At 38.8% G+C, this 12,171-nt stretch overlaps 1 protein-coding gene across 1 annotated transcript; it reads left to right on the top strand.

Moving 5' to 3' along the window:
• The first annotated feature begins 3,670 nt into the window (after nucleotides 1–3,670).
• On the top strand, nucleotides 3,671–6,915 carry LOC110060943 (galanin receptor 2a-like). Its single transcript, XM_020767751.2, has one exon. The coding sequence runs from the start codon at nucleotides 4,272–4,274 to the stop codon at nucleotides 5,295–5,297; it is 1,026 nt and encodes a 341-aa protein (XP_020623410.1). The 5' UTR covers nucleotides 3,671–4,271; the 3' UTR covers nucleotides 5,298–6,915.
• Nucleotides 6,916–12,171: the final 5,256 nt, after the last annotated feature.

Below are 12,171 nucleotides of genomic sequence, written 5' to 3' on the forward strand. Positions count from 1 at the left end.
GTTTCTTGGCTCTTGCTTGGTTTAGAAGACACAATTCGCACTGACGTAAAACAATAGAGAACAAAAGGACAAAAGAAGGAGGAAAATAATGATAACAATAGGTTCTTGAGGCGGTGCTCTTTTATGACGTGTGCTGTGTCTTCTACACCAAACCAGGTTTATCAGGATGCAACGAAAAAATACTGCGGGGGGCGGGGAGGGGAAACTCCCATATAAAAAAGACGGTGTAGCTCGTCGCACCCTTTAGGGGCTAAAAGCGGTGTTGGTACCTCTTGGGCTGTGTTCAGCCTCAAAAGATCCACAGCGGGAGCTTTCGCAGTACCTTTTAGAGTATTGAGCCGAAAAAAATTTGACGTGAGGTAATGTTTTGTTTTAGAATTGGTACCTCTTAAGGGTGAAAAAAAATTCAAGCACGAAATTTGATCCACGCCAACAGGATCTTGGTACCCGGCTTAGGGGTTCTTTTCAAAATCCCCTTTTGATATCGAAGTCCCCCCAGGCTTCGTTTGCATGTTGCTTTAAAAATAAGTACTCATACAGCATGCAAAGTATGACACCTCTTGTACAATCCACGCAGACTGAACTTTGTCACGTCTATATAATAACAACGATGTATTATATATTATAATAACGATATCGGACTTAGCAAACCGAATGTTTTTCATCCAGAACGTAATTAAAAGCATATACAACTCATTAAGGTTACTGGCCTATTAAGTGTGGAAAGGGCTTATTCCATCAGTGATATCAATATTGCCTCGAAAAATGCGCTCAAAGCATGAAAGACAAAGTGATTGAAGTGGTTTTCTAAAGCTACGTAGTGCTATGTTTTCAGAGATAATATGCAAGGATGTACATAGAGTCCCCCAAGAGCAGACAGTATTCTACCGCTGTATGTGGGTAGCAGACGCCACTTGGCGACTACACTTAAAGGGAGGTCGAGGGCGGGATAATTTCTGTAAAGAATTTAATATTCTCTCTTTTCCATTCGCAAATGTTTTGCTCAATGCGATGCGCCACCTTAAAAGTCGACTCCAACTTCTGCACGCTATAAAAACTACTGAAGAATCTATCGCCGTTAAAAGTTAGTTTGTACGATCGATGTTGTGATATGTTGGCAACTAAACACATGCAAAACACTTCGGGTCACCGTAAGGCGTGGGGAGAAATTTAATAGTTGTATTCAAGGGGCAGATAACATCCGATACCAATGCAACCTGCAATATATGACCTTCAGTACTGGTTTTAAGATTAAGCCATTAACCTCAAAGTGCTCTATATTTTCAGGGCGTATTCAACTGCCATGTTTATATCAGGCCATTGAAAAAGCGGCGAGATCAGACTAGTCGGCGGGTCGCACAGACATCCTCCAAATGATGTGAGTAAATAATATCTCAAAATAGGACTGGATCGTTAATCCATCACACCTCTTCGTCTCCTAAACTCGTCTAAACGTTTTTAAAAGTTGCCTCAACAACCTAAAGACGGCGTTTTCATGGTCCATAAAATCGATGAAAGTTATAACCGGAAACTTTGCCAGAAGCATTTAATTCGCCAGTTATATACCTGAGTGGAGAGAGGCAAAGTGAGAGTAAAATGTAATAACCCCGGCTAGGGCTAGAACCCAGACCGCTCAATTCAGAGTCCATTGCGCGGTTATTCGATTTTGTCCATCACGAGGACCCTGCAATAATTATTGTGTTTCTAGACGTTCCCATGACCTAACTTTTGGTTATGACTGTGGTCCGTTATGTCGCTAGTGGGAACCCAGTCCTAACGTGCAATTACAATTCAGTGGTCATGGATGCTAGCTAGAAAAGGTGAAGCCCTACAGGGGCGCCCGGTAGGTCAGGCTGAAAAATTCAGGAGAAAAAAAAAAATTAAGATGAATCACTGGCCTGTCATATTGTTTCGGTTCTTTGGGAAGGAATCATAGATGCATATTGATGAAAAGTGATGAAATGCTATATATTATATATTTATCGATACATCATTATCTTCCATCCCGCCTCCCCTCCTAAAAAAAATCCAACAGTTTCAAAAAGCAATAGTGATCACAACAACTCAAAGACGGCATTCTTGTATATGTTCCATAAAATGTGAGAGCCAAGTGGAGAATAGTATGAAAGCGTGTTCACCTGTCATTCCTCCTTAAGTCAAGCCTGATAGTCTTAGTAGTTTCTGGTTTTATTTTCCTTCTGCGGATAGAAAATTATAGAAATTATGTCGATGGAACTATTTTCTTGTCGCTGATGAGTAGGAACGTGGGCTCTTAACTACGAGATTGTATCACGTGATTCATCCATGCTGTCCTAAGTACATAAACACGCGCAGATAAACTGAGATGCCTCGTGAAAAAGCTGTTATTCTATAAAACATTCATGTTCGGTTTAGTATCGACTGCCTCGTGCAGGGGACCGGGAAAAACAGTTAAGAAGACAGTTCCGAAGTGGCGTGACGCGCGAATAGCGCGCGCGCACGGAAACATTTTGAATTTAAGTTACGCGTACGCTAGTTGCGCGTACGAATTTAAGTTGCGTGGACGTGTATCGGCAGAGTTTTAGACAGTTTCCAGTGAGCAGTTGTTGTGCCTTTTAGAGAGTTTTGTGCCGTTTAGAGTTTACCGTTTTACTGATTTTGAAGTGTTTTGGTCGAGTACCGTTTCCGTTTACCGCTCACGAACAAACAAACAAAAACGAAACAAAGTCAGGACAAGTGCTATGTGGTTGTCGTGTCTAGATCTAGACCACAGAACTTTGTTTCGGGTTTGGAATTGTAAATTTCTAGAAAAATAACAAATGATATTTACTCTTTTCCGTTTTTCGTCCCAAATTTGCCCTATTCTCCTGAAATAAGTTAATTATTTTACGCTGCATTGATACCCACGTACTGTAATTTCCTTACAAAGCGCATTCATTTTTTACTATTTTTTTGGGTGAACTCGTGGATTTGTTTATTTTAGTCTGGGAAGGTAAGGGAAATCGCTAGATTATTTATAACCGAATATCTTTGTTCGTTTTGTTTACGGAAAAGAACTGCAAATTCGGCACGTCTCGAGAAAACCTGCGATAACACTATGTACAAAACCCACGGCTAATGAACTACCATGATAAACTAAATCAGAAATCTTGGATTACTAGTAATTTTATCTTAAAGGGACACAGTCAGCTGGCACACATGGGCATAAGATACCATTTCATAACTAATTTGCATATCGCAGAGACGCGGTCCATACAGTTTTTAACCAAATATGATGAACTGAAAATAATATCATAGGATGAGCAAAAGCACACTCAAAAACAGGTTTTTCAGTAAGCGATTGAAAATCAAACAAAACACTGCGAAGATTGAAGCGGATTTTTAGATTTACTTTGATTTCCGGTTGAGGTGAACTTTTTCCAAAGTTGAGGAAACTTTTGTCCAGGTCAGTGCCGTCCCAAAGCTGACTGTGTCCCTTTAAAACCTTAGCTATGGAGGTGATAACAAGGAGAGCCAAATAGCTAAATTTTGACTGTCGTAAGCACGTTAGTGGAAGGCGTTAAGCATTCATTATATAGTTCGCCTGTACAAACTGTGTGATAAAGAACTATTGCAAATAAAGACAAGCACCTGTTTTTTTTCTTTACTTTAATGGACATTATGTTACTTTGACGGAATTGTTCGACAGTTTGTCCATCTTGTTTGAAAACCCTTTTCATTTCTTTGTATGCCACATTGTTGATGTTGTTAATAATTGTTACAACGCGATCACGGAGCAGATACAAAGGCAGAACGCGAACCCACTGAGATTTTTTTCTTCAGTTTCCTTAATTTGAAACCTTCGTCGCGCGCCGTTTTTCTAAATCGTATTTTTTATTTACCCAGAAAAATGACAATCTTTGCAAATCTTTGTTTAGTTCGCAAACAGCTTAAAAACTTTTACTCGACTTCCACATTAAAAGGATTTCGAAATTTGTATGCCAATGTCATTTCTAACATCTTTCACGTGAATTCTGACTGGCAGCTGTCATTTTAGAAACAGTAGGCTCATTTGCCTATCATTTGTTCGCTCTATATTAAGACAGAATATTCGAGCTTGTCTAAATTTTAAATGGCACTTGAATGGTTTCCTCAGTCAACGGAGAAGTTCAACAAAAGCTGCGCCGAAAACGTGAAACGTGATTCCGCATTTGATTACATTTCCGCACTGTTCTCTGTCATAGTTTTGTGCCAAGCTTTCGTGTGCAGGTGAATGATATATATATACCACGTCGATTTTTCGACAACAGTTAATGATGCAGTTGAATACAAATAGTACTGTAGAACCAAATTCTACTGTTGAAAATGAGACCCCGAACAGTATAAGCCTGAATTCGTTCATGGGAATATTTATTATGTGTTTTTACATCGTTGTGTACTCAACTTCGACTGTGGGAAACTTGGTCGTTCTTTGCATTTGCGCCAAAAATGGACGAAAAAACGCCGCTTTTCAGCCTACACGCACGGGATTTTTCAACCTGTACATCGCAAATCTTGCCATTGCGGACCTCTTGTTCACGCAGTTGACTATTTTTGATGCCGTTTACGCGATTCTCGGCGAGTGGACGATGGGTGCCATGTTGTGCAAGGTTCAGGGATTTCTCGTGGAGTTATGTTACTCCGCAAGTATTTTAACTCTGATAGCAATTAGCCGAGAAAGACTTAAGTCGATGTCCGATTTACAAATGAAATCGCGTCTTCAAAGGATCAAGGAGAGGAAATCGCGCTCTGCAATTGTATGGATTGTTGCTATAGTGCTCTGTTCGCCTCTTCTGTACGCGTACAACTTGAATAGAGAAACTTCAGGCACCGTCCGCTGTTACAATGACGCTTGGTCGCACATTGGAAGACGAATTTACTACAGCATAACCGCTGTAATCCTATTCATTGTTCCACTGGTCATCATGATTTGGACACAACTTAAGATCAAACGCGTTTTCAAGTCTCAGGTCGCGCCAACCCAGCAAATTGCGATCTCGATGCGGGCGCGTCAAAAGAAAGCCAGTCGAATGCTTTTTGTCGTCACCATCGTCTTCTTTGCGTTTTGGTCCCCGTTTATTTTCATACGAACTCTTCGTTATTTTAGTTGGTATGAGGGGTTTATTATCTGGAAACTCAGCCAGCTATCAACGATTGCTTCCGCGGGAGCAAACCCGTTTATTTACAGCTTTTACAGCACGCACTTCAGGGTATACATCAAGAGATTTGTTACGTGCAAATGTGGCCTGATGGCGGCGGGTGAGAATGGAGACATTTCAACTGTGAATACTGTGTATTGAGAGCTGTATTTATGGTTTTAAGATTTTTCTACAATTTGCTACTGCTATTTAAAAGGAGGCTTAAAATCTCATTAACAGCTGACAGGTGTCTTACAAATGGCGGTGATTTTTTTTTTCTGTGCCATCTTGCTTGTATCTAGGTATCTACGGGCCCTTTCTGCGATTTTGCCATAAATTCCCATAATTATGATATATGGTAAGATAAGAGGCTTGTAAAACTTACTATAACGAACTGATGGGCAGATTAGACGCCCTCGGTGATCTTTGCGTTAACCTGACGCAGCGGTTTATTCAAGCACTATAAGCAAGCCGAGTTTTAATTCATTATTTTTTTTTGTAGTCATTTATCTTGGTATCATACCGGTAGCTTATTAAACCTCTGCTTGAGAAGCCTATTTATCACAGCTCTACCTGGGAGGTCACTGTGTTTGTTTAGGACGCAGTGTGTTCGATAGTGAAAATACAGTATGCAAATTTATACTTCTGTTTAAATTCTTGCTCGTGTAGTACAGATTTCTAATCAGATGGTACTTTTTTTTATCTAGTATGTGCTTTTTCGTGTTATCTACAAGTTTTTTTTTCCGAACTTTACGTCGTTAAGTAATTTCAGGAAAATGCGGTTGTGTGTTTGTATACATGCTTTCGGCATAACTGAAAATAAAAAAAAGCCATTTCCAATGTTATGACACTGTGAAACGGGGCACAAGACAACAATTGGTAGATTCCATGAAATAAAATCAAGCTATTTAAATATTTCACTTTGATTTCGTCCTTTTTGTCATGCATTTAGTACTTATTTACCCCTTATTTTGCGGCAATATTTTACATACAACACCGCGCTTCCTGCTACCGGCTCAGCGGAAAGGTGATCAGATACAAAGAAGAGTAAGATCACTATAATAAGGGCGTAAATTTAAATTAGAACTAAACCAAAACTACCAGCTGATTTCGGCGGCATGTAACTTAAAGTAAAACAAATTACAAAATGTACCCCGTTCGATGATATCATTTTAAGCGCGTTTTTCTCTCTAAACTGATCGCGAAACTCCACTACGGGTTTTCGATAAGGTGATCTTCCAGTAGATCAGTTAAGTATTCATTAAAACTCTTTTCCATTGATAGTTAGGTGTTGTTATTATTAAACTATCCACTTGCCAAATGGTCTTAGCATGGTGTTTTGCCGCTCACTCCTGGGGGCTGCGAGCTCGCCTGCAGACGATTTTAACCCTTTGAATACCAACTACGCATATATGCGTAATTAATGGTCGTGCTCTTTGTACCACTTGTGACGTCATCAATTTAAATGCCATCAGATATTCTTGATAAGCTGATAGTAGTGCTAGGCTAGCCCTTTCCGCACAATGGTCAGGTTTAGATATCGACGACATTCCGACGTCGCAAATCGAAAAACAAGGTTATCAGTTTTGGTGCAAAAACGGTGGTAAAATGGTCCACAACGCCTATGATTGATCAAGGTCCATTTCTAGGCTTCGCCCGTAATTAATATCCAACTTTTCACTGCAGCCAGAAAGAACATACAATGCAAAAGGTAGCCAGTGTAAAAGGGCAGAGAAAAACAGAAAGGAAAGGGCCAACAAACGAAATTGAGAACGGTTAATGGCAAAAAAAAAGTCCAAATTTTGGCTTATGCGCATGCCCGTAATTGAAGGTTTGCTCAATTTTGTACCTAATCCTCGAAAAAGCTCTCCTTTTAGCAAAAAAAAGCTTTTTTAGCACAACTTAGGCTTATTTAGCGTCATGGCAGCTAAAAAACCTGACTAAACGGTTAAAAACGGTATTTTTTGGCAAAAGTTTGGTATTCAAAGGGTTAAAGACAGCTGGGAAAAGAGATGAAGTTGGTTTTAACTTGTTGTTGCTTAAAATTTTTCTTTAGCAGAACGCAAAGCTGCTGCTTCTTCAAGTTTGCGGCGGTAGAGTGAAAGAGAAACAATGCAAAAACAAAAACGAAATACTAACAAGAAGCAAAAACTCAACCCGGCAAACGACTGGGGCAAAATGACAAGATTGCACTGGGTGGCGTGAGTGCAAAAAACCCTCTGATTTTATAAACCGTTTGAAATATCACTGTCTATTATTTTAAAAGAAATGAACAGCTGTAAGCCTAACGTGTTTTAAATAAAATAAATATCTTTTTGAAACGTCCCACTACTGGCGGGGAGGTTTCGAATGGTTAAAAAACAGTTTTTTTCGGAAGTTTAAGGCCTCTATGAATGTGGAGATGCGACTTCAAACAAACAGAGATTGGGGCAAGAAAATTGCTTCTCTTGTGCAACTGTCTTGAGTCAATATACAAGCGCATTCTACAAAACCACTGCCATGGATTTCGTTGCCACGTTTAGATGTTGTTCTTTGAAGATTCGACTGCTAGGCAATGTAATGACATGATTATTTAAACTGGTTCGTGAGCTTCATAAAACTTTGTATGCAGACTTGATTGATTGCAGAAGGAAAAATATAATTGTGAATTTTTTAATAAAACAAAGACGCAGGCAAAATGTGACTGTCAATTTAAAGAGGCGGACGATTAGCAAAATGCTTACAATTTTGCATCGCTATATATTTTAAATACAGAGCTTATGTAACTTCCCAAGCTATTGTCGAAGACACTGTGATTCCCTTAATATTTGAAACCATATCCAAAATATCTTTAATTAATTTTTCCGGTCATAATCGGGTTTTTATTCAGTTTCGAATAAACACGATATTCCTTAGCAATTTGTTCCTATGGCAATGTCTAAGTTTAAGTATGAAAAGGAAGATTCTTCTTAAAAAAATAAATTTGAAGTCAGCGAGCAGTCCATTTTGCTACTAGTTCACCTCAAAGGTGAGTGAAAAGAAAACACGGAGGAAAAAAATTCACATTTCGTATTGTTCACTTCTCAAGTGGTGATCGACGAGAACTGAATAAAAACTGCTCGCAGTCTATTTAATTAAAAAAATACATGAAACCGTATTTTTTTTCTTAGTTCAGGATATTTAAGGATATTAGCTAAATCTACCTTGACAAACTTATCGGCTCTGGTTATTAAATAGTCAGAACTTCCTGTTCTGTTTTGCGACGTTATTAAATTTTTCATGCAGTCGCTTAATTACAAAGCACTTGGAGAGACGTTAAAAATATACTTTATTTCCATCAGACAGTTTGACAAGGCGTCTAAATTTCACCAGTCAACCACAAAGGGTTCTTTACAGCCATTATGTGTCGTGTTATGTTCTGCGCTAGCCTTAGTTTCCAGGCTCGCAGGCGTTTAGCAGAGGAGAGTAATGGGGTCCAAGATGGCCGTAGGTACTAGGTATGGTTACAGTTTCTCCTCCTTGGAATACAAGTTCGCCTGTGATTACTGTTGTGGTAAAACGCCCAAGATACATACGCAAATCAAGAAAAGAATCTTGGGCTTTAAAATTTATCGTCGCATGTCGCGGGTTACCGGCCATCAAGTTGCGGTTTGCGGGTCAATTTACTGCGGGTCCGAAAAACATTTTTGCGGGTTCGTCAATCCTTTCCGTGTTCTTGACGTCACACTCATGACTGAAGCCGTTTATTCTTGCACAGTGAACGCATAAATTAGCCTAATAACGCTCAAGCAAGCTTGAATAACACTCTGTTTAGCCTGAATATCATATATCTTGACTTGAGAATGGTTATTAATAAAATGTATTTGCCAACTCTGTCCTCGTTTTTTTCAGAGAATATCCTCTGAGTAAATTATCAACAGACACAAAAAAAGTTTGTACGATTGGATCCTGGAAAAAGAAGTGATGAATTTTTTTGTCCTGAATCAACTGGGTATATTGTAATGATGTCTTCTTTGAAATGTGACAACCATTCTCTTAGCTTGCTAAGCAGGCTCACCGTTGAGTAGCGACTTGCTCTTTGCCGCTCGCACGTGTTCCGACGAAGCGGCGGGGGTGGCCTGGTGAAAAGCTGCCCATCTCGCGGCTCTGGCCCAAACGTGAGCCTGGCGCAGACTACCATTCACTGTTTCAGTGCAGTCCACAATCCTGACGAAGGGCTAACAGCTAACACTTGACACGTCACTCTCACAAACCCGGTTAATTTACCTCTATCAACTTCAAGTTAATATAGTTCTAAGTGTTTCACTTGGGTACGACGCTGCCCAACACTGAATTGTTTTAGAAATTTTACCCTTGTTCTACAGCGACAAAAGCCGTGTAAACCATGTATTTTCTAAGGCATGCATTCTCACTTTATCCCGTGATCTGTGATGAAATAATTTTGAAATAATGAATTCCTCAGGTTATGACAGAAGAACTGTCGGACGGAAATTCTCTATCCATAGGAACACACGTATTAACATCCCCCCGCAGCATAATCAGAACCAAGTAATGTAAACTGGTTTCGTGACCAGCTTTAAACTGAGGAACTACGTCACAGTTAGCGCACCTTGAAAAGTTTAGCCTAATTTTTCCAGTTCGTCGTTTGTAATCCGTGCTAATTTTCTCCATTCTTAACTAAGCCTGTTCCTTGATAGTCTTCATAGTTTCTTATCATCTCTTTGGTGTTTTTCTATCTTAGTAAACTACTATTTTCAGGTTTTCTTCAATTTTAAGGTAATTTTGTACGTGGCCAAAATAACTCAAAGTACCGTGAGTGAGCTCCTTCAGTTAATTTCGCTTGAATAACGGCTTTCGCTCTTTTAATCCCGGGATAAAAGCCATCGATGCCAAGTGGTTTCCTTGAGCTTTAACGGAAGTCTTAACAAGGAAAATTTTGACTTGCATTTTTTTTTCGAATTCTTTACACAAAATCTAGTTTATGTAATAGTATCATCAAAAACATGCCACTTGGGCCATAACTGTGTCAGATTCAAACGAAATCAGACTAATCAATATCCCTTTTTGATCTGATATCGACTCCGATGTCAGCACTTTTCAGATTTCTAGTACAATTATGGAAGCTCGAACGCTTGGCACGCGCGTATCCTTGCGTGTCTAGGTAGCGATTCGGATTTCCTTTCCTGAATTTCACAAATCACGTCATTAACACTTTTAAAATTTTCATGGCTTTTAATACACAGGAGATAGTTGTAATAAATCAACAGTTTGCCAGTTGCATCCATTTTGACAACTTCCAGTATCGCACCATGACCCCGTTTTATCAACGCGAACCTGCAAGAAATCTGTCATACAACAATTCTTTTGCTTTACTCTCTTTCTTTTTTATAAGAATATATTTTATAAGCATATCGAGGCTGAAATTAGCGAAATTTTAAGAATATTTTAAGAATAAACCCGAGGCTGAGATTTTGAAAAGAAAAATAATTTTGCGTGTTGAAAATTTGTAAATACAATACAATTATACAGAATAATAGTTACAAATCAGTGAAAAAGTTTTAAAAGAATACTTAAGAGGTATAACAGAGTGAGAGAATAAAGGTGCGAGTATAAAACTGTGAAAAGCGCTGAATACAAATAGTAATTAAAGTAAGAGTGTTAAACTAACATGTTTGAGTTGTTTATTCAATGAGGGTCGTTCCCATCCAACTGATAAAGGTCTTCTTTGATCTAAAGTTGGAAATTAGTAAGAGCCGAGTCTACGGATGCAAAAAAGCAATTAAGAGAGCATAGATTCTTACATGACTCAGAACCCTGAAGATGTTTATAGATATGGGAATTGCGATCCGAGAGTAAGTGCTCACGAACCCTGGTGCCAAAATGTCTAGTGGTTTCAGCGACATAACAGGTATGACATCCTGCACGTGTAAATTTGTAAACCACCTGGGAACGGAGCGCATAAGGGATCGAGTCCTTCACACTGAACATGTTACTTAACTTATAGGAAGAGAAGGCTAACCTAAAGTTTAAATCCTTTCAATGTTTCTAAGCGATGATTTTGATTTTACGTTGCGCTACAAGGGAAAAGAGGCAACCGTATAAAATTCCCCCTTTCTTTTAACAACAAAACTTGTCAAAAAGCAACAAAAACAGCAGTTAATTACTCCGGTTGGCAAAAGTTTTATTCCTTGAACACACACACTGATAATGAATGGATGTCGAGTTAAACTCACAAGTTTTTATACTAATGTAAATCTTAGAAAATTCCAGAAGCGTCGATCTCTGCATGCATTAGGGTTTGCTGGACCATGAAGACTAATTAACAAACACTCTATATTACGACAACACGTGAGAGGTGACAGAACGAATACGATTACATAAGCTGATTATCGTAGCAAGCCTATGTTCAATGCTAATAACATTTCTGCAAGAAGTTATGTGCGTCCAGTATCTGGCTTAAATGCATGCATGCAGGTTGGCTCCAAAATCACAATAGCACCATACATCCAGACACAAAATACATTCGAAAACAGAAATGTCATACGCTATGAACTAAGACTATTCACAAGAATATTTTCAGCCTAAAATCGGCAAAAAAAAAATAAGAAGAAGAATATTCGGCTTCAGCCGGAAAAACAATATTTTTACAAAAAAAAGAGAGTGTATATGGAACTTACTGTCTAATATTCTTTCTAAACAATCAATGAACTAGAGTTACCAAAAAGTTTTAAAGTTTGATTTTAGATAATGTTCTTTCGCCAATTTCTTCCCCTTCCGCCCGCTAGATCCTCGCAATGATAGAACAATTACTTTTTAAGATAATCCTGAAGGGAATGAGGAAGCCAAGAGAGTGCTGAAACAGGAAGCCATTTTCTGGCTTGACTTGAAACGGATCCTTGTAATCAAAGCCTTTTTCTGTCGCCCTTAGATCACAAACAAAAGAAATCGGCTGAAAGATTACATCAGTCGCATCAACGACATTGATTCTTTATTTGGTTAAAACAGTTGACCTCTTAGTGTTGTCGTGTACAATTCTGACAGTGAGATGTCGTGACAG

This window comes from Orbicella faveolata, unplaced genomic scaffold (genome assembly GCF_042242905.1).
Source record: "Orbicella faveolata isolate gen_17 unplaced genomic scaffold, um_ofav_v1 contig_47, whole genome shotgun sequence".
In the NCBI taxonomy this organism is placed as follows: domain Eukaryota; kingdom Metazoa; phylum Cnidaria; class Anthozoa; order Scleractinia; family Merulinidae; genus Orbicella; species Orbicella faveolata.